The 23944-nt window shown below is 41.6% G+C and overlaps 1 protein-coding gene across 1 annotated transcript in view; it reads right to left on the minus strand.

The window, feature by feature from the left end:
• Positions 1–22842, minus strand: part of LOC120057787 (disintegrin and metalloproteinase domain-containing protein 23-like) — a 37355-nt gene extending 14513 nt beyond the window's left edge. Inside the window, exons 1-17 of the mRNA XM_039006252.1 lie at positions 22623–22842; positions 21535–21761; positions 20687–20763; positions 16247–16310; positions 14073–14155; positions 10955–11027; positions 9258–9267; positions 9200–9225; positions 8827–8892; positions 8375–8443; positions 7363–7529; positions 7013–7097; positions 6840–6927; positions 5490–5541; positions 3745–3844; positions 3551–3622; positions 3376–3462 (exon numbers count right to left, since the gene is read on the minus strand). Coding sequence (XP_038862180.1) covers positions 3376–3462; positions 3551–3622; positions 3745–3844; positions 5490–5541; positions 6840–6927; positions 7013–7097; positions 7363–7529; positions 8375–8443; positions 8827–8892; positions 9200–9225; positions 9258–9267; positions 10955–11027; positions 14073–14155; positions 16247–16310; positions 20687–20763; positions 21535–21761; positions 22623–22698 — 1422 coding nt within the window. The 5' untranslated portion in view covers positions 22699–22842. The remainder of the gene's footprint in view (positions 1–3375; positions 3463–3550; positions 3623–3744; positions 3845–5489; positions 5542–6839; positions 6928–7012; positions 7098–7362; positions 7530–8374; positions 8444–8826; positions 8893–9199; positions 9226–9257; positions 9268–10954; positions 11028–14072; positions 14156–16246; positions 16311–20686; positions 20764–21534; positions 21762–22622) is intronic.
• Between the last annotated feature and the right edge of the window lie 1102 nt (positions 22843–23944).

Raw genomic sequence — 23944 nt, forward strand, 5'->3', positions numbered from 1 at the left:
TTGGCCAACAACCTCCTTCCCTCAGTAAGAGCATTGAAGATGGGTCGTGGCTGGGTCTTCCAGCATGACAACGACCCGAAACACACACAGCCAGGGCAACTAAGGAGTGGCTCCGTAAGAAGCATCTCAAGGTCCTGGAGTGGCCTAGCCAGTCTCCAGACCGGAACCGAATAGAAAATCTTTGGAGGGAGCTGAAAGTCCGTATTGCCCAGCGACAGCCCCGAAACCTAAAGGATCTGGAGAAGGTCTGTATGGAGGAGTGGGCCAAAATCCCTGCTGCAGTGTGTGCAAACCTGGTCAAGAACTACAGGAAACGTATGATCTCTGTAATTGAAAACAAAGGTTTCTGTACCAAATATTAAGTTCTGCTTTTCTGATGTATCAAATACTTATGTCATGCAATAAAATGCAAATGAATTACTTAAAAATCATACAATGTTTAAAAAGCCAGGGAAGACAACTGCTTTCCAGAGTCTTTCTCTCAAGCAGTGATTACTGTAATCCACAAGAAAGGGAAAAATCCACTAAAGTGCGCCTCATATAGACCAATCTCTCTCCTTAACACAGATTGTAAACTGGTCACCAAGATGCTATCTAAGAGACTGGAGTCATGTCTTCCCCTGTTGTTCAACCCAGATCAGACTGGCTTCATAATTAATAGATTGTCCTCCAATAATCTCAGAAGGTTCTTTGATATAATTCACCTTGCTAACAAAAACAAAATACCTAGTGTCGCAGTCTCCCTCGACGCTGAAAAGGCCTTTGATAGGGTTGAATGGCCATACCTCTTTCGCGTCTTGGAAAAGTTTGGTTTAGGTACCGTGTTTGTAAATTTGATAAAATCTCTCTACAAATCTCCTAAAGCTAGGATTGCTACCAATGGGATTACTTCCTCCTCTTTCCCTCTCTATAGGGGGAACAGACAAGGTTGCCCAATTAGCCCCCACCTCTTTGCCCTCGCCATCGAACCGTTGGCTGAGGCTATTAGAACGTGCCCTGACATACATGGCTTTGAGGTGGGCCCCCATACCCATAAATTATCACTCTTTGCGGACGACCTTATCTTATTTCTAACAAACCCAGAACACTCCCTCTCTCACTTGCAGATCCTACTACAGTGTTATAGTTCTTTCTCTGGATATAAGGTCAATTTTGATAAAAGCGAAATCTTACCGTTGTCTGTCTTTGACCATCATACCATCAAGCACAAGTTTCCTTTTAGATGGTCGCCTATGGGCTTCACATATTTGGGCATAATGGTGGATGGTAACCTGAACAACCTCTATAAACTCAATCTGGCCAGTTTGTTGCAAAAGGTGGAGGGTGACCTTTGTAAATGGATGGACTTACCTCTCACTCTACTGGGTAGAATCAATGTAATTAAAATGAATGTCCTGCCCAGATTTCTATATCTGTTTCAATCTCTCCCTATCCCTGTTCCCGCAGCATTCTTTTCCTCTCTCGACAAGCTGACCAGACGGTTTATCTGGCACGGCAAAACCCCTAGGGTTGGCCTGGATAAACTGACCCTGGATTACAGTCAAGGGGGCCTAAACCTCCCCAATTTTAGAATGTACTACTGGGCAGCACAGTCTAGGTTTCTGGCTCAGAGGTCTCCCTCATGGTTGAACATTGAAAAGCTTGAGGTAAATGATGACACTGGGGCAGAATTGTTTTACAAATGGGACAGAAAATCTATAAAAACCATCACAGACAACCCTTTAATCATACATTCTGTCCTGGCATGGTGCAAACTGCATGAGCTGTTCGGACGAGGGGGATTCCTTTCCCCTAATACCCCTTTATGGAACAATAGATTGATTCCTATGTTTTTCCAGAATAGTAACTTTAGACCATGGTCTGATAAGGGGATCACTCTTCTGGAACATTGTTACGAGGAGGGAGTTCTTATGTCTTTTGATCAGCTGAAACAGAAATACCACTTGCCTAACAGGGACTTCTTTAGCTACCTACAACTACGAAACTTTATTAGGGTGTCTCTCAAGGGACAATGGAACCTACCTAAGATGTCACCTATTGAACAACTCTGCCACGCAGACCAACCACTGTTCAAGACCATTTCCCGTGTTTACGATGCTCTTATGTCAGGACTAACACTGCCTGGGCTAGATAAACCCCAAAAAGATCTGGGTATTGATCTTGATGAGGGTCTATGGAGTGACCTATGCAGGGATGGTGTTACATCCACATTGAACTCCAGATACAGACTGATCCAGTTTAATTTCCTCCATCAGCTCTATATCACCCCATCTAGACTGCACAAGTTCAACCCTGATATCTCCTCCCTATGTTTTAGATGTGGCTCAGATGAAGGAACATTCCTCCATTCCATTTGGCAGTGTTCAAAACTACACGGTTTCTGGCAGGGGGTATGCGATACCATATCCTCAATTCATGGGGTTGCATTCCCTTTAGACCTGGAGGTCTGTCTACTGGGCAACTTTACTAACACCAATCTTAGGCAAAGCCATACTATAAAGCTAACAGAAATATTGCTAGCGATTGCCAAGAAATGTATCGCCTTGAAATGGAAATTGGATTCCCCCCTGCCAGTTGCAATGTGGCCATCAGAAGTTAATAGTTGTATCCCACTGGAGAAAATTACTTACCGCTTGAGGAATAAGTTAAATACATTTTACAGAATTTGGCAACCTTTTATTGACTATATGGAGAATCTCCCCCCACATCACATTGAATGAATCTCTATATTATCCTTATATAATGTTTCACACGTAATGTATAATATGTAGCCTACGGCAGGTGACCATATGATCCAATGTCTCATTATAATTTTTTTTTATTGTATGTTTGTATATATAATTATAATTCTTTCTTTGTTACGCTCATCTGTTACTGTCACTTTGTACTATTGTTGTCTAATATCTTTTCACGTTTGTCTTGAATTTTGTTAATTGGAAAATGCAAAAATAAAATATATATAAAAAAAAAATCATACAATGTGATTTTCTGGATTTTTGTTTTAGATTCCGTCTCTCACAGTTGAAGTGTACCTATGATAAAAATTACAGACCTCTACATGCTTTGTAAGTAAGAAAACCTGCAAAATCGGCAGTGTATCAAATACTTGTTCTCCCCACTGTATATAGGACCTTCCACCCCACCTGAGATGTTGATGCCTAATGAAGACCTGAAACGTTGTATCAATAAAATCTCCTGGGAGCATGAACAGCAGTGTGCCGCATTTTATTTTTATCTTTCACGAGTTCACCTATAACTCCAGCACCTGCAAGAAATGACCTGGACGTGCCTATGTTCTTCAGCTTTTGTACACTAAGAAAAAAGCCATTCTAGTTCTTAGTGAGCAGACTTACACAGTGATTAAAAAGCCCTTACCAGACAAGTGTTGTTGCAGCAAGGTCCATCAGCACAATGTGCACCATTAGCTAGGGAACACTTCTTGCAGCACTCCTTGTAGCACTCCTACAACACAGACGACACCACCAGTCTGACACTTTATTCAAATAATATAACTGTGATGTAAATAGAATAATATTGCATCGTAACTCACGGATCTAGCACCACAGTCACACTCCTCTCCCACCTCAATGTATCCATTCCCACACTCTGTGGATTCAAACAGCTGCCAAAGCAAACACAATCAGAGGGTTATTATGGTCTTTTTATTACTGGTTATATACAGTATCTGTCTTTGATTTTCTGCTGTATGACAACCACAACATGAACTATTCTCGTCTGACTCACCTTGTTTGGCCTGTTAAAAAGACAGGATCCACCACCTTTCAGCAGGAATTCCTTGTAGTCTGAGATGCTGCATTTGGAGAACATCCGGGGATGCTGGACCCTGGGGGTTAAGGGATACATCCACCTTTAACATCCAGCTTTTAAACCCCCTAGAGTCTATTGATGCACCGGTTCGTCAATCTAAGTAACATAACACAAAAATCCCCATCAAAATCTGTCAGTTTAAGCTAAAGATATCATTTTTTTGCATGGGCTGCGTCTCAATTCATCACATCCACCAATGGCGTCCTTCTGCATCTGTGGTAGAAAGTGTCAGAGCTACAGCGCTGTCTGTCAGACCAGGTGAGATCCCGAAAATCGATCTTCTCACGAAAACATCTGTAGCATTCGAACGGTTTGGTCAACAATGTATTATGACCTTTCTATAGAAAGGGGACGTAGGGCGACACGATGGTGTTTTCCGTTTTGCTCTACGGCTCCCACAAGTGTCACGGGACTCGTCTGAAGGTAACCCATACAAATGAATGGGAAGTACGGAGGTAGTTTTGTGCCAGCAAAAATAAGTGGTTAAATAAGTGCAAAACTATTTTTTGTACAATTCCTGAGCTTTTTTATATCTCATAGATATAGGACAGAAACTTCAAAATATTATTCCTTATGATTTATTTTTTGACTGTCTTTTTTGTAATTTATGAATGTGTTATTCAATGCATTTCTATGGGCTATAGTAGGCCAAATGTAATATTTTATAAAATTATTTTTGTTTATTTTTCAGACCTAATCCCAATTGAGATGTTGTGGCAGGACTTGAAACGATCAGTCCATGCTTGAAAACCCGCAAATGTCGCTGAGTTAAAGCAGTTCTGCATGCAACAGTGGGTCAAAATTCCTCCACAGCAATGTGAGAGACTGATCAACAACTACAGGAAGTATTTGGTTGTAGTCATTGCAGTTAAAGGTGGCACAACCAGTTACTGAGTGTAAAAGGGCAATTACTTTTTCACAGAGGCATTGGGTGTTGCATAACTTTGTTTATGAAATAAATGAAGTAAGTATGTACAGTAATTGTTATGTTATTTGATCACTCAGGTTCCCTTTATCTAATATTAGGTTTTGGTTGAAGATCTGATTACATTCAGTATCAACAATAGGTTCCCGGAACTGTAAATGATCCATGGTATGACTTAAAAACAATTCCATAAGTCAGCTTAGAGCAAGAGGCTGTATGAGCAGTCAATCACGTCAGGTGACGCACTCTGAGCCAGTGTGCCTAAAGAGCCGCTGTCAACAACACAAGCATGACGCCAGGGCACCTTTCACATGCTAATGCTGGTCATGACCCAGGAGAGACTCAGCTGAGCTGCAGCTCTGCACACCCTGTCATTACGCGAAGGGAGAGCCATACCCTGCTATCATAGAGAGGGGCTGGGGGACTGGGGGATAGCAGCTCGTTATTGCACATTACCGTCACACAAATCCACGGAAAGAATCTATTCTCTCTCCTAATCGAACCTTTAATTATAACATCTGCTTCATGGTGTTATACTCTGTCTCTGTCTCTGTGTGTGTGTGTGTGTGTGTGTGTGTGTGTGTGTGTGTGTGTGTGTGTGTGCGTGCGTGCGTGCGTGCGTGCGTGCGTGCGTGCGTGCGTGCGTGCGTGCGTGCGTTTGAGAGAGAAAGACATAGAGACAGACACAGAAACAGAGAGAGAAAGTGAGAATAACAGTTGAGCAGTAGAACATTACCCAGTATCCTCCATGATGCAGCCCACCCAGGAGTCAGCACAGCCACATTCCTCTGTGAAAGAACAACACACAACATGGCTATCTTACAAAGAACTACTGTTCAAAAGTTTGGGGTCACTTAGAAATGTCCTTGTTTTTGAAAGAAAAGCACATTTTTTGCCCATTAAAATAACATCAAATTGATCAGAAATATAGTGTAGGCATTGTTAATGTTGTAAATGACTATTGTAGCTGGAAACTACAGATTTTTTATGGAATATCTACATATGCGTACAGATGCCCATTATCAGCAACCATCACTCATGTGTTCCAATGGCACGTTGTGTTAGCTAATCCAAGTTTATCATTTAAAAAGGCTAATTGATCAGTCTCAACGTCAACAGTGAAGAGGCGACTCCGGGATGCTGTCCTTCTAGCCAGAGTTCCTCTGTCCAGTGTTTGTGTTCTTTGGCCCATCTTAATCTTTTCTTTTTATTGGCCAGTCTGAGATATGTATTTTTCTTTGCAACTCTGCCTGGAAGCCCAGCATCCCGGAGTCGCCTCTTCACTGTTGACGTTGAGACTGGCTGCCAGTTGAGGACTTGTGAGGCGTCTGTTTCCCAAACTAGACACTCTAATGTACTTGTCCTCTTGCTCAGTTGTGCACCGGGGCCTCCCATTCCTCTTTCTATTCTGGTTAGAGCCAGTTTGCGCTGTTCTGTGAAGGGAGTAGTACACAGCGTTGTACAAGATCTTCAGTTTTTTGGCAATTTCTCGCATGGAATAGCCTTCATTTCTCAGAACAAGAATAGACTGACGAGTTTCAGAAGAAAGTGCTTCGTTTCTGGCCATTTTGAGCCTGTAATCAAACCCACAAATGCTGATGCTCCAGATACTCAACTAGTCTAAAAAAGGCCAGTTGTATTGCTTCTTTAATCAGGACAACCGTTTTCAGCTGTGCTAACATAATTGCAAAAGGGTTTTCTAATGATCAATTAGCCTTTTAAAATGATAAACTTGGATTAGCTAACACAACGTGCCATTGGAACACAGGAGTGATGGTTGCTGATTATGGGCCTCTGTACACCTATGTAGATATTCCATTTTTTTTTTTAAATAAATCAGCCGTTTCCAGCTACAATAGTCATTTACAACATTAACAATGTCTACACTGTATTTCTGATCAATTTGATGTTATTTTAATGGACAAAAAAAATAATTATCTTTCAAAAACAAGGACATTTTCTAAGTGACCCCAAACTTTTGAACGGTAGTGTATGTGCCTAAAATGTTTTAAACTGTTCCTTAAATAGTGTCTGTCTGTAAGGCAGAAATTAATGTGCAGTGATGAATGGGAGCCAGTCTCTGTACTTCTCTTGGCGGCTGGATCCCACTGGATGCCTAGGTTCTGTGCCAAGCTCTGGGAGAGTGATGAAGCCATGGTCCACGTGGTGCCATACTGCAGGTACAGCAAATCAGCAGTTACTCGTCTGCTCTGCTGTAATCAAACAGTACGATCATGTACATTAGTCAGCACATCTTACCTCGTTGACCCCTACTCCACGGCTCACAGAGCACATGCCCCCGAAGTACGCTGCGCTGCTCCGGCGGTAGTGGAAGGTCACATTGCTGTGCATCAAAGAGACACAGAGTAACTATCAAACAGACAGGTAGACGGACAAGTGAGAGGTATTCAGCTGCCCTTGGAAGACAAATGGAAGTAGATGGAAATGTTTTGCTTTATTGCTAAAGCCAAAGTATTAGGGCCTAGTCCTCTGACATGCTCTAATATTCTGGGAAGCCATAAGGACTCAGTGTGTAAGATATACTAATGGCAGTCTGGCGAGTAGCAGCATGGGTTGGCCCCGAGGGACAGAGAGGAGAGGGCACTTACGTGAAGAGGTGCACAGAGTCAGCGTGCTGCTTGATGCTCTGCGCCCGGTACTTAGAGAAATCTTTCAGCATGTCCAGTGGCTTCACACTGATGGGAATGTGGTCCTTGTCCGTCCATATCTCCACGGCAACCAGAACAACCCGTGTGTGCAGGTGCTCCTTAAAGACCTGTCATCGGCGCATGATGGGTAGTGGGAGGACACAGAGAAAGAGAAAAAGAGCGCGAGAGAGAGAGAAATGACAGCACAGGGACAGGAGAAGAACACTGGGTGTGAATGATCATCTGTACTGTCTGAGGACAGACATGGGACAGGGGACAAAGCACACTGGGAGCAGGGAGAGACAAGGGACTGTTATTGCACATCACGGCTACACAGAGCAACAACAAACACCGTAGTGATACAGTACAAAATCTGAATAGCACAGACACGAGTATGGGGCCGACTCAGGGTACAGGAGATGTACAGTGTGATACATGAGGAAGTGGTCATTACTGGGTTCTACCTCTAGGGGCTCTCTAATAACATGTTGAACAACTTTTCTCAATAGACATACGCATAACGTGATATACACCACTGGGGGCTGCTGAGGGGAGGACGGCTCATAATAATGGCTGGAATGGAGGAAATGGAATGGCATCAAACCATGTGTTTGATGTATTTGATACCATTCCGCTGATTCCGCTCCAGTCATTACCACAAGCCCGTCCTCCCCAATTAAGGTGCCACCAACCTCCTGTGCTGGACGCATACACATAAACGTTTAGGTATTCCTGTACTTTGCAAAAAACACAATCATTGATTCAACTATGATTACACTGTAAATATACCTCAAGGTACACAAACATATCAACAGCCAGTAAAGTATCAGAGTTTAGCCTTATTCTGGATGTTCTGGTGGGCACCCTGATACATATACCAGAAAAAGGAAATAGAGGACTGAATATTTGTAGAGTTTAAAAGAGACACAAAGTAAAGAATCAGTTCTCAGAGCCAACTGAAGAGGTTACTCACAGCATCCACAAAGTTCACCACTGACTTGGCAAAGTTCCTGGTGTGCTGCTTGGCCTTGTGTCGCTTATACTGCACCCCACACAAAAACAATGGCACATAGCTTTGATTAAAAAGGATTATTAAGTGCAATTTGAATAAATACATAAATATACCAATTTTCTCCGACACCATTTTAAAAATGCATAAAATATGCATGTTGTTTTTATGACGGTCCAACAATAGAATAAGACTGGTGTTTTCAAATCTGGACAATGGTTATGTTAGATAGGATATGAATCATGCATCCACCACATTCAATCGTGTTGCACCCTCTTGTGGGCATAGTTGGTTGAATACTATTTTGAGTCATTCTTTACAGTAAAAGACATTGCTGAAATATTTCACACCAGCTCACTCATATTTCCTGTCTTGTGTCTATGTGTTGACTGTTTTGTTTTTTTGAGGGCACATACCATATTGTGGTCACTGACAATCATAATCTCCAAATACTTCATTTCCTCAAAGACATTCCGAGGCATCTGGAAGAAAAACACAGATCAGTTCACTTTCATAACACACAGACATGAAAGATGTATAGAGGAAGACAACAAAAGACAACATGTTGTGTGGTGCTGAGTTGAGTTGCAAATTATGATGTGAGAGATAAACAAAATTAAAAGAGGTCACTTTAAATGATGGACCTATACTGGGAGGCTACGTTGTAACACAAGGCTACATAACACAATAACTTAACACACTACATAATACAGCAGGAGTGAATGAACTTACAGTAGGTGGAGTGTGTTACAAAATCCTTTTAAGGGACTGATGAGGTCACAGACTTACAGCCCGCTTTTTCCTGCGCTTCAGCCAGGACATGTCATCCAGCTCCGAAAGCAGCTGCTCCTCCTCCACTAGAGAGACATAGAACACATTAAAGGCCCAGTGCAGTCAGAAATGTGATTTGCCTGTATGTTATATATATTTCCACGCTATGAGGTTGGAATAATACTGTGAAATTGTGAAAATTATGATAATGTTATTGAAGTGAAATTTCAGCCTGTTTTGTTGGGATGGAGTTTTGGCCTGCCTGGTGACATCACCAGGCAGTGAATTAGTTAATAGACCAATAAGAAAGAGAGTTCCAAACCTCTCTGCTAATAACAGCTCTTTTTCTGTTTTCCCCTTCCCACTCAGACCACTCCCAGACAGTCCTAGGAAAATTATTTCTTGAAAAATGGCTCTTTGCTAAGAAGCTATTTTGTTTATTTTTGACAAGTTTAATTGAAAACAGTCATACTGTATAAAAAAAAAATCATGACAGTTGTGATGAAAACAGGAAGTTTCGATACAACTGAATAAATAAGGAAAGATAATTAGTTTGTTCGATATGGTGGGATCTTTTTGTGTTGGTACAATTGCGAGAAATGGCGGTGGGAACGCCTTTTTGCACAAATATTGATATAATAACCATCGTATAGAAGTAAACTTGGATCACACGATGATATAGTGTGTGGTCCTCAGGAAACCATACAGTTTATTAGGCTACAGATGAAATAAGTTATGATGAACTTCACTGCGTGGTGAAAGTGCAAGGTGATAAGCTTGATGCTCCTTTCCAATAAATATCAACGGTCTTATTCTGTTGAAATGATGATCGATGCTTGACTGCCGCTTGACAAATACAAATATTTTCGCTCGTATCCATAATTATCTCATCATGTAGACTGGCCTACTGTATCTGCGAGCTGTTTGCTAGAGCCCAGGTACCAAGACCAGAGTAGGCACATTTTCTATTTAACACAACAGTTTTTGTGACAATTATCAGTTAGAGTTGAAAATGCGATGGAATCACATTGAACTTTAGATTTTTAACTTCAACTAAAAAGTACATTTTGGGTGCACTACGTCATTATGCAGTGATTTTTATCTCCAACAAGTCAGTTTACATGAACATCTGTCGCCAATTGGATGGAAACCTAGCTAGCAAGCTACTTTCAATGTTACCCAGAAATTATTTTATATTGAGATAGAAACGGCTGCATTGGACCTTTGGACCCGGGAAGAGAAACACACCAATGTATAGGGCAAGATACAGCTGCCATAGGAAGGAAACCTGCTGTGTCCTGTGACACAGTCCAGATCTGGGTCAAATACATAGGTCAAATACATTGAAGTATGCATAGGTCAAATACATATAAAAGACAATTGATTTACCTTGGAGTTTGTTCTTCACTAAGGCAGCCCCCCGCACCTCTCTGATTCAGAGGGGTTGGGTTAAATGCGGAAGACACATTTCAGTTAAAGGCATTGAGTTGTACAACTGACTAGGTATCCCCCTTTCCCTTTCACTCCATTGGTTCCAACCTACTGGGCAAACCAAATCAAGCGCAACACAGCTATTTGAAAGTATGTGTATATGTATTTCACCCAGGTCTAGAGCTGTCATATGGGGAACCTAATGTTAGCGTTAGTAGGAGAGGATAAGAACGGTTTTGGAATGTCAGGTAGACAGGCCTTGAGAGTGTTGATGTAAAGTGGTGGAGGCCTCTTGGAGGTTATGCAAGATTCATGATGACAGAAAGATGCATAACTCATTACCCAGTTCCTCTTGGTCATTGTTCCTCTGGAGGGTGGGCCTCCTGCGCAGTGAGTGGGGTCGTGCAGCTGTATCCTGTGAGGGAAACCATTAACCGTCAGCAAGGGTGTGATAAATGTGGTGGATACAGGGAACAGGGAACAGGGGTCAAGTTACAAAAGATAGGTCATAACGGGGTAGAGACTGGCTGGCTCGGAGGGCATCGACATTGGTCTGCATGACAAGGAACATGATCACATTTTCACAACTAGTCAACATCAATCAATATTTAAGGTAGACATGTAAAACTCAATACTTTATTAAGCTTACTACATTATCATTATCATTACATTACCATTATTCTTTCCATTTGCATCATGGACCTTGACTGATATACGGTGGCTTCACAAAGTATTACAGCCATTTATTTTTTCCACATTTTGTTGTGTTACAGCCTGAATTTAAAATGTATTCAATTGAGATTTTGTATCACTGGCCGACACACAATACCCCATAATGTAAAAGTGGAATTATGTTTTTAGAAATGTTTACAAATTAATAAAATATGAAAAAATAAAATGTATTGAGTCAATAAGTACTCAACCCCTTTGTTATGGCAAGCCTAAATAAGTTCAGGAGTACACATGTGCTTAACAAGTCACATAATAAGTTGTATGGACTCACTATGTGTGCAATAATAGTGTTTAATATGATTTTTGAATGACTACCTCATCTCTGTACCCCACACATATAGTTATCTGTAAGGTCTCTCAGTCGAGCAGTGAATTTCCAACAGATTCAACCACTAAGACCAGGGAGGTTTTCCAATTCCTTGAAAAAAAGCAGACATTGAATATTTCTTTGAGCATGGTGAAGTTATTCATTACACTTCAGATGGTGTATCAATACACCCATTCACTACAAAGATAAAGGTGTCCTTCCTAACTCAGTTGCCGGAAAGGAAGGAAACTGCTCAGGGATTTCAGGCCAGTGGTAACTTTAAAACAGTTACAAAATGTAATACCTGTGATAGGAGAAAACTGGGGATGAATCAACAACGTTGTAGTTACCCCACAATACTAACCTAAATGACATAGCGAAAAGAAGGAAGCCTGTACAGAAAAAAAGATATTCAAAAACATGCATCCTGTTTGGAACAATGCACTAAAGTAATAATGCAAAAAAATGTGGCAAAGAAAGGAACTTCATGTACTGAATACATAAATATACTGAATCGTGTTATGGGTATGATAAAAATAAACAGAATAGAGCTAAGCAGAGGCAAAATCCTAGAGGAAAACCTGGTTCAGTCTGCTTTCCAACAGACACTGGGAGACAAATTCACCTTTCAGCAGGGCATTTACCTAAAACACAAGGCCAAATATACACTGGAGTTGCCTACCAAGACAACATTGAATGTTCCTGTGTGGCCTAGTTACAGTTTTTACTTAAATCGACTTGAAAATCTATGTCAAGACATGAAAATGGCTGTCTAGCAATGGTCAACAATATCGGGCATACACAAATCTCAGCTCTGTAGATTTTGCTGCGAAGAGAAATAATCACTAGATCATTTATTCTGGTATTGCCCCTATGTAGCTTGTTTCTGCTCACAACATTCACTTAAAAAAATCACAACATTCACTTAAAATTAACCTTACAAATAGCAGTGTTGGGCGATTTGGAAAACCATAGTCAGTCAATCAATAATATAATAATACTCGTAGGAAAGGTTTTCATCTTTAGCTCACAATCTGTGGATACTATGAATTAGAAAGGTTCAACATGTATGTAAAACATCACAGCACAATTGAAAAATATATGGAACATGGAAACCAAAAGAGGGTCTAGGGTGTTAGGTGGGATGGGCTGAGAGTGGCTGAAGGGATTAAAGAGCTTATGTCGGTAACGTATTATTGTTATGTGATTGCTGTACATAAAAGTACCGTATATGTAAAATATATGTGTAAAATGTATATGTCAAATGTATGTGTAAAATGTATATGTCAAATGTATGTGTAAAATGTATATGTAAAATGTATATGTAAAATGTATATGTAAAATGTATGTATATGTATCAGAACCTGTAAGCACCCCAAAATATATGTGTCCTCCGAAGAGAGGGGATGGTGGATGGGTTAATAATAAAAAACAATTATTTAAAAAAATACAAATATTTTTTTTTTTAAATAATAAAAAAAAATATTGTCAACAACCAACTTGAGAGAACTTGAAGAATTTTGAAAAGAATTATGGGCAAATGTACAATCCAGGTGTGCAAAGAACTTCAAGACCCAGAAAGACTCACAGCTGTAATCACCTATCTATTTCCTGGCCTCTAACTTAAGGTAGAAGTGATTATTTTTAAACCAACGAGGATTCTAACATGTCTTGACTCAGGGATGTGAATACTTATGTAAATTAGATATTTCTGTATTTCATTGTTTGTTTGTTTTGCAAGAATTTCTAAAAACATGTTTTCACTTTGTCATAATGGGGTATTGTGTGTAGATGGGTGATACTTGTTTTTTATTGAATCAATTTTGAATTCAGGCTGTAACACAACAAAATGTGGAATAAGTCAAGGGGTGTGAATACTTCCTGAAGGCACTGTACATTCTATGCTTATATAACTTTTGGAAAAGCTCAATACAGATTAGTGAGGTATAACCATTTCCACACTTGCAGCACTTTGTTATCATTATGTCCTTCACTATTGTAAACCATGGACTTCCTTTAAAAACAAGAACACCCTTGTCAATGGCAAACATACAATCTTTACTAGATAACCTAATGTGCTTTACAGGAAAAAGGAGGCTTTAGTAACAGTAAAAGTGGCAGAAGCGATCCTAGCAGTAGCACAAGTAGAGGTAGAACAAATAGTATTTGTGTAGCAAAGCTTTTGAAAAACCTAAATATGAGGAAGAACTTACAATTGAGTGAGTCTGTTGCAAAGGCTCAATTAGATACACATAGAGTCCATCATCAAACATTCCGCTGTCAGGTAAAGAGAGAGGGAGCGAGAGGAAAAGTGAAGAGAGAAGACAGTCAATACTAAGTCAATAGCAGCTGTGGAAAGCACCGATATCTACAAGTATTCCGTGCACGGACTTTTATGTAAAACTGCTGGTGTTCACTTACTGCAGCCCATTGCAGGTAGACAAGGCCACATTAGAGTCATCTTCCCCCCTCACCTGGCCGTGGTAGTAACAGTGCTCACCACCCTGAGGATACACAGAAACAACATTTATACAATACTTATACAACATCACCTACTGTAGAGCAGAAGGCAAATATGAGACATATACTGTACACTCAGTGGCCAGTTTATTAGGTACACACATCTAGCATGGGGTTGCCTCCAGAAAAACATCCAGAACAGCCTGAATTGTTCAGGGCATGGAAACATTGCTCAATTGGTATCAAGGGACCTAACGTGTGCCAGGAAAACATTCCCTACACCAATACCCCACTGCCACCAGCCTGTACCGTTGACACTTGGAAGGATGGGGCCATGAACTTATGCTGCTTACGCCAATTCCTGACTCTGCCATCAGCATGAAGCAACAGGAACCAGGATTTGTTGGTTCCAGGCAATTTTTTTCCACTCCTCAGTTGTCCAGTTTTGGTGATCACGTGCCCACTGGAGCCCCTTCTTTTTGTTTTTAGCTGATAGGAGTGGAACCCGGTGTGGTCGTCTGCTGCAATAGTCCATCCGTTACAAGGATCAACGAGTTGTGCGTTCTGAGATGCCGTTCTGCACACCACTGTTGTACTGCGCCGTTATTTGCCATTATTTTCACTGTCATCCGTGAAAAGCCAAGGAGGCCGGACGTTTCTGACATACTGGAACTGGCGGGCCTGCTACTGACAATCATCGCCATGCTCAGTCGCTTAAGTCACTTGTTTTGCCCATTCTAACATTCAATCGAACAGTAACTGAATGCCTCGATGCCTGTCTGCCCACTTTATATAGCAAGCCACGGCCATGTAACTCACTGTCAGTAGGAGCGAACCATTTTCGTGAACGGGGTGGTGCACCTAATAAACTGGCCACTGAGTGTACATACCAACATTACTCCATGGGTTTGGAGTGGAGCTTCCTTCAAAATATTCATCAAACAAATACATACACGGCGTACTTATCACATTCACAGCTGTACCATATGAGTCAATATATAGCAATGCAACGTAACTCAGATGGAGTAGCCTACTTTCAACTAGGCCCAGGGTGTATTTGATGGATTATTGCAACATTGTCGACTTTGACTGTTTATTCAGTTGGAGAGACTATAAATGTGTGCAATATGTCATCTGCAGCCTGGTTTACGCATTCAGCTCACATTTATAAATAATATCTTTCTGCAGTGTGGGTTGTGGTGGTGGGCCTCAAACTAATGACTGTTCTTCTTCAGACCTCAATGGTCCACATCACTTTCCCTCGCCCTCTCCCTCATCTGTGACTCAGTTATCAACTAGGCCCAGGGTGAGCAGAGGACACTCTCTCTTTCACTCCCACCATCCCACACTGCATAGCTACTGCAGAGCACCAGCGTCTCTAGCTCCCCTGTCACGTGACCTGGGTTCCAGGCAGGCAGGCAGGCAGGAGAGACAGGAGGCTGCAGGGGAGCGGAGTGGAGCTGTGCTGAGTCAGCTAGCTCCACTGTGCCCAGCCCAGCCCCTCTGCCTCAACCTGATTCAGCAACACCAGCAGCAGCAGCAGCAGCAGTACAGTAACTAACACAGGCACACATCAGCCAACTATCACATCTCTAGCCTATTTTACCTCTCTCTTGCTAGCAGTCTATCCCTCCCTCCTTCCCTCGCTCGGTCTTTCTCTTACATCACTAAAACAGATGCAACACTTACACAACATCAGGGTGGATAAGATAAAGTATAGTTGTACTGATGATGGAGCACCATTGATTTGATGAGGTTAGCTAATGGTAATCAATAACAGCAATGTCAGGATACATCAAGACCAAGTCAATAAATAACATCAAAATAGAAATGTCAAAGTACCTCTGTACTATACAAGGCCATTTTATTTATTTTCATGTCTGTGAACCCCAGTGGTCCTGTCAACATAGTAGGATGAATAGTTTGGATGTCTTTAAGCATTTTTCTGCATTTTGCTTTAACTCTCCACTTGTTCTTTGATTGCCCCTAACTAGCCACAGTTAAACAAAACAATACATCCTGTAACAGCTGCAGGCCCTGTACCTTCCACAGGGAACCAATTAGGCTCCTCTGAAAAAAGAGAAAACGAAAAACAGGTACCCAAACAGAGTGTGTGTTCTGACTGGAGATGTTACCTTTGATAGAACAGGTTTACCCTCTTCATAGTGGATCTCCACATAATCCGACGACAACAAGTCACTAGGAAGTAAAAGGAGAAGGGTGTGGGTTAGTGACATGTGTGTCTGTAGTGATGACCTGCTGCCCTAACCGTCTGGCTGTGGTCTGGCCTAGTACTGTGACTTACTTGGCGGGTTAAAGGCGTGTATCCTGTTAAACAGCTACATTCAACAATCACCACAAACCTTAGGTAATCCTCTTCAAAAACCCAATGTCAAATACACCCACATGAACTTAAAATACACCCACACCATCTCACAGTTAAAAAGGTAGCTTAAACGTTGAATACTGTGCAGCTATAAAAAGAGTAGGTAAGATGCTTCAGTTCGAATGAGGAGAGGGAGGGAGGGAAACATTATTTTTGTTAGGCTGCCAGGTGGTTGAGACAGTACAAGAATATGTATAAGATACGTACAGTATAATACAGCATACATACACCAAGCTGCATACTCTGAAAGAGTATGAAAGACAGTCAACACACAGTCGTGACAGACTGCTTCCAAAAAAGGGATAGAGAATCCATCACAAAGCTGTCATTTAGTGAACAAACAAGGAGAAATGCTCTTTTGGAGTTCAAACCAATGACAAATCTATTCTAACCTTTAAACACCATCTAGAGCAAGAGAACATCTAAAACAACTCATAATTTGAAATTGTATCATTATTTCAAAAACAAATACTTTTTCTAAAATGAGTAAGTACATTGATTAGAAAGAACATCCATGACAGGCAAAGAACATAGAAAAATAGCCATGACAGGCAAAGAACATAGAAAAGCAGCCATGACAGGCAAAGAACATAGAAAAATAGCCATGACAGGCAAAGAACATAGAAAAGCAGCCATGACAGGCAAAGAACATAGAAAAGCAGCCATGACAGGCAAAGAACATAGAAAAGCAGCCATGATAGGCAAAGAACATAGAAAAGCAGCCATGACAGGCAAAGAACATAGAAAAATAGCCATGACAGGCAAAGAACATAGAAAAGCAGCCATGACAGGCAAAGAACATAGAAAAGCAGCCATGACAGGCAAAGAACATAGAAAAGCAGCCATGATAGGCAAAGAACATAGAAAAGCAGCCATGACAGGCAAAGAACATAGAACAACAGCCATGACAGGCAAAGAACATAGAAAAATAGCCATGACAGGCAAAGAACATAGAAAAGCAGCCATGACAGGCAAAGAACATAGAAAAATAGCTATGACAGGCAAAGAACATAGAAAGATAGCCATGACAGGCAAAGAACATAGAAAAATAGCCATGACAGGCAAAGAACACAGAAAAGCAGCCATGACAGGCAAAGAACATAGAAAAGCAGCCATGACAGGCAAAGAACATAGAAAAATAGCCATGACAGGCAAAGAACATAGAAAAGCAGCCATGACAAGCAAAGAACATAGAAAAGCAGCCATGACAGGCAAAGAACATAGAAAAGCAGCCATGACAGGCAAAGAACATAGAAAAACAGCCATGACAGGCAAAGAACATAGAACAACAGCCATGACAAGTATGACATTGATACAAGTAACTAAGAATATCATATCCCTTTTCAAAATGGTGTCAATGAAGCAAGACATGATAAATGATTGTGTGAGGCTTTTGCTTCACCTTGAGCACCACTGTCCTCCAGGCTGTTCCCACCGTCTGACTCAGCGAGCCATGTCACACCACACCGTTACACACACTCAATCTGTTAGCTGACGACTGACTTCAAGAGACTGACATTTCTGCCACAATGGCGCTTTTCGGGGTAACCTTGTAGATCTCATTCAAAACACCCTCCCACCCCTGGACATACAGCACCTTTTGCTGCAGAAAAGTAGAAAAAAAATACAAAAGAAGTGTCTTTGGAAATGTACTGTACGTGTGTGACATTTTGAAGCGTTGCTCAGCGAGTGGGCTGGAAGTGCTGTGCACAGTTGAGTGTAGAGAGAGAGAGAAAGAGAGAGAGAGAGAGAGAGAGAGAGAGAGAGTCAAAGCACCAGTGCAGTGTCTGTGAGAGATTCCTGAGTGAGGGGCTATTTTTAGCTTGACGTATGAGGCAGGGAGAGGAGAGTGTGCCACAGCACTGTGAGTGTGTGTGTGAATGTCTGTGTACGTGAGAGAAAATGTGTGTATGTGTGCGTGCATGCATGTATGTATGTGTGAGACAGAGACAGAGTGTGTGTATATGTGTGAGTGAGTGAGGAAGAGAGAGAGAGAGAGAAAGTGCGTGGAGGGGAGAGAGGGGAGAGTGCGGCATTACAGAGTGTGGAGGGCTGGAGCAGTGGAACGTGAGTGTACCGAAGTGTGTGTATGTGTGTGTGTAGAGAAGGGAGGCCGGAGAAGTACATGTCGCAATGTGTAATGTGCAGCCAGTGTGTATGAGAGTGTTTATGTGTTTGGGGCCAAGGAGTCCTACCCTGAGGTATTTGAGTCCACAGGAGACTGAGTTACACAATGCAGTGGTAGAGGAGAGGGGAAAGACCAGAAACTGCAGGAGGTTCTGGGGCCTGGCGAAAGACCAGCTCCAGCCCAAATCCCCCAATGACACATGATGCTATCATTGCTATAGCCCTGGCACATGGAAATAATCAGTCTGCGCCTAATTGAATAGTGATGCTCTGGGAAAGGGAGGACAAGACATACTGTACTGCAGCCCAGACCACTGCATGACTGAATCAGCCCCAGATCAATGCTAATTAAAACACAGAGATATTATGAGACCAGTAGATACTCAATCTAGACCTACATTAAACCATCTGCATATAGGTTTTCCATGAAAACTATATCGGTTTTGACATTGAAATGACAATAAAACACAGTTCACTGTTAAAGGGATACCTTGGGATTTGGGAAGCTGCTAACTAGCGCTAGCACAATTGCTAAATAGTGTTAGTGCAAGTCTAAGGGTATCTGCTGCTAGCAGATACCCTTAGACTTCCAGTTATTGTGCTAACGGCTAGGAGATACCCATAGACTTCCAGTCATTGCGCTAACGGCTAGCAGATACCCATAGACTTCCAGTCATTGCGCTAATGGTAGTTAGCATTGGCTCGCAAAACTACCTTCAACTTCCTTCATACTGGACAGAGATACATAAAATGGCATCCACAAGTTCATCTGACTCTGGGGAAGTAGAAAAATCCCGAAGTATCCCTTTAAAAATAGTCAACTCTATTATGCTGAAAATATGTTCTCCAGGTGCAGAAGTAAGAGGAACAGCGAGCAGTACAAGTTGCACCCATTGGCAGGTTGCAGACCTATCTATATTTAGATCAGCATTCTCACAGCTACAACAGTGAGCAGAATTCATCCTACCCATAGACACAGACTAAAAAGACCTGCACCAAAAAGTCACACTCACATAATACTCACAATCAATGAAAACAACATAGGATCTGGTCACAAAGAACAGCTTCTCTTCACTTCCGCAAGGTTACTTATTGTGTAATTATTGTCTGAACAAAAACACATTTTCTCTTGATTAAATGCTATTGTTCAAAGCCTGACTGTTGGGACTGAGAGTAACAGGAAAACTAGTTTGTGTTGTGAGGCAAGGAGATGGTTAAGTTATCAGGTCAGGGACAGGGCACCGACCCCTCATGCTTCCTGCTGTAGTTTATTGTGTGTGTGTGTATCATCCCATCTCCTCTGACAGCATTGGTCACCATGACCACTTCCCCCATCTCTACTACCTTCCTACACATGGTCACCAAACCACACTACCTTCAAAGGTCAATGGCTGCCAAGAGTCTCCATTGAGTGTTCATTTAGCTTTAGGATATTATAATCAGCCCACAACATAATGTATGTTCACGGTCATAGGAGCTAATGTTCTTCATGTGACAGCTCTGAGAAGACTGATGGTGAACACAACATGAGGTCTACCATTGATGAGACACACAGGCAGTCTCTGCCAAGAGGACCTGTTCAATCACCATAGCAAAGACTCATGAGGCCCTGCATTAACCTGACCGATAGTATACCTCATTACTAGTGAGGAAAATCACCTACAACTCCCTTGGAATCATGGGGACCTGTCACTTTGATTTAAAGATGACCCATCCAGCCCAACATGGTGCTCTCCGTATCAATGAGTCTAGCACGGTGGCCCTGCAGAACGTGGCTACTGTTGTGACCATGACCTTGATAACAGAAATTGTAGTTGGATGTGTTCCACACACTGGATCTGGATGAAAATGGAAGACTGTTCAGAAAATTACTCCTTATGTTTATATAAAATGACCTCTCTGCTGTACACCATGAAATAACAAGAGCTGGGCAACACCCAAATGCCTATATCCATCACTGTTAGCTAATACCCACGCCTATTTCATAAGCTAAAAGATCCGCCTGCTAACCAAACCGTATTGAGTAAGAGAAGCAAGGTATGAAGTAGACAAAAACACTTACTTGTTTAACGTTAGGTCCAGTACAAATCTGGACCCAAAGGCCTCTAACTGGAAACTGGCTTGAGCAAGGTGGACTGCCTGTGGGAGAGAGAATGTTAACAAAATCACAGGTCCTTGTTTTCAGTTTTTATCAGGCTGTTTTCTTTTCTAATTGTAGGTTTATTGGGAGAATGGATGCCATTGGTAAGGGTAATGGTAAGACTAGTGATACCACTATAAAAATCACATGTATTATTATTATTATTATTATTAATAGTTATATAATTATAATCTTATTTCTATGGTTATTTAATTGAGAAATTGTAACTGTAATGACTGTAAGGAATGCCATGCCAACTTCACTGCCGAGCCAAGTTAAGAAACTCCCCTGCATATCAAGTAAAATAGGGCAATGCCCTCATAACATGGGAGAGGAGGGGAGGATAGAGCGAGACAATGCTCTCATTGATGATTCCTTCTATCATTTAAATCAAACTATACCCATTCATCCGTTTACTTTATCCAGTGTGCCAACATGGACAAGTGTACTGCCATTGGCAAGCATAACCACCACTGCACTCCAATAGGTTCAGGGGCGGCAGGTAGCCTAGTGGTTAGAGCGTTGAGCCACTAACCGAAAGGTTGCTGGATGAAATCCCTGAGCTGACAAGGTAAAAATATGTTGTTCTGCCCCTGAGCATGGCAGTTAGCCCACTGTTCCCCGGGTGCTGAAGACATGGATGTTGATTATGGCAGCCCTCTCTGATTCAGAGGGGTTAAATGCGGAAGATGCATTCAGTTCCACAACTGACTAGGTATCCCCCTTTCCCCAATAGGATAACAATCCCAAGTTCTGACCAAAAGTCTTACCTGATCATGACCCTCTGTGGCCTGGTTCCTAGCCCGGGTGTCCAGGTCATGGTAAGTGCTCTCTGAGTCCTCGTTCAGGTAGTAGATGAGCCGAGAGGGGTAGGTGATCACATGCTCAGCCGCATGGTGACTTGTGTTGTCTGTGGCCGCTGCTGCAGTTGCCTCTCGCTCCAACAATAATGACACTGCGTCCCTCTCAACCACCTCATTCTCTCCTCCTTGAGAAACTGCAGAAGAGAAGATACCACACGAGCATGACAGTCAGTCTATACTCTGCATAGCCCCAACATAAGGAAGCCTGTCAATCATAATCTAATCATGTAAACAATTGCTGCTACTGCAGGAAGTGATTATGACTTCACCATTCCTCCAGGACACAATTGAGAGAGTTAAGTGTATAATGTTGTGTATGTGTACCATTAGCGTATGGCAGTAAACTATGACATTCCTTTTTCAAGGTCTACCTAAAAATAATTATATGGGGATTCCCATAAACAATTAAATACAAATGTACATAAACTCAAAATAGTGTTAAATTGCTTTACAAAAATCTATATTTGAAATATAAATTGAATATGACCGACTGGGTAGGCTTCTTCATGTTGTTATGTTGAATATTATTCTACTAATGAAAATAGAACAGTTCAATTCATCATTAAATTAGCGCTTAATATAATAAAGGAGTGCCTTGTTAAGGTCAACGTTAAGGTAAACTGCAACAGCAGTTTATAAAGGTGTTTTGATCTTTGAGGTACTAATAATTAGACACAATTATACAGCTAAAACGAGTTCATCTTAAACATTTGTCTCGGGTTAATTTAGCTATACTTCATGTTCATAAACCTGAACAAAAGATGCTGAGGTGCTTTCGTCTGCCCCCTCTCTCACCGTCACTTAAAAGGGCTCGGCATATTAAATTGTCCTCCGGACACAGACAGATCCGTCCCAAAATAGAAACGGCATAGCGAGAAAAACCAACATATCTATCATAAATATCAGATAATGACACAAAGAAGCATGCGAGTTATTAAATGTAACTGATACCGTTATGAAGGGACAGGATTGGGCTAAGAATATGCAGTACATACCAATTGCCGCTATGGATGGATGGAGCCAGGACGCAAGAATGCTCACGAGCAAATTTGCCAGAAATATCAAATGCATGATTCATATTTGATATCTGAAATATCTTTATATCAACACGTCAACGCAGTAATTAGCTGGCGGCCCATTATTGCAGGGAAGATGTCGTTTACGGGTAATTCTTCATGTATCCAGTCAGTGGGGGAGAGGACTCCTGCAGCAACGGGCGGGGGGGCGAATGGAAGGCGGTGGCCAGCCACTCGAATTCAACGAGCAGACTCCTCCTGATTCTGCATCCGCGCAAGTGCCGAGTCTGCCACAATTCAACACAAGTCCACCCTTTGCCCGCGCGCACATAGCACAGGCTCGTGCATGAGCCTTAAAGTAGCCTACATGCAGGTGATTTTCAGAGAGAAGAGAGCCCGGGTCATCTGCTTAAACTGCATCACATCCGTGCTGCAATGATGTACTCTGTCTATAGTGTATGAGGTCATACCTATTCTGATTCACACTCTATTTTACATGGTCCAAAGTAAATGGTGAGCAGTTTTATGATATGGTGGCCTATGTATTTAGCCTACGTATTTTGAAGGCTGATGAGTATTTTACTGTATTCTGCACCACAGTTTTTATCTCGGTCTAAACTCAAATTGGTAAGCATCATAACAGTTGGAGAGCTATTTTGATGGGAATTATTTAATTGTTTTGTTAATCATCTTGGCTTTCCTTTAAAAAAAAATCATATTTTAGTCATTTAGCAGATGCTCTCCAGAGCAACTTACAGGAGCAATTGGGGTTAAGTGCCTTGCTCAAGGGCACGTCAACAGATTTTTCACCTAGTCGGCTCGGCAATTCAAACCAGCAACCTTTTGGTAACTGGCCCAATGGGCTACCTGCTTGACCGAAGTCTATAGACCAGCATTTCCAAAACTCAGTCCATGGGACTCCAAGGGGTGCCCGCTTTGTTTTTTGCCCTAACACTACACAGTTGGTTCAAATGATCAAAGCTTGATGATTAGTTGATTATTTGAATCAGCTGTGTAGTGATCGGGCAAAAACCAAAATGTCCATACCTTGGGGTCCATCGGGCCTAGTTTTGGAAACCCTGCTATAGACTAACCTAAATGGGGTACACTGTAATAAATTACTCTTTGGATCAACCTAAAAATAACTACATCAACTGGTTGCAAGTAAATGAGTTAGGCGCTCTCAATTTTTAAAAATGACATTAGTTGAAACTAGATATTTATTTGATTTCAGACAAATAGAATAAAATAGGTTGACCTGAGCAAAGCTTAATTTTGGATCATACCAATCAGACAAATTA

This window comes from Salvelinus namaycush, chromosome 13 (genome assembly GCF_016432855.1).
Source record: "Salvelinus namaycush isolate Seneca chromosome 13, SaNama_1.0, whole genome shotgun sequence".
Lineage (NCBI taxonomy): Eukaryota > Metazoa > Chordata > Actinopteri > Salmoniformes > Salmonidae > Salvelinus > Salvelinus namaycush.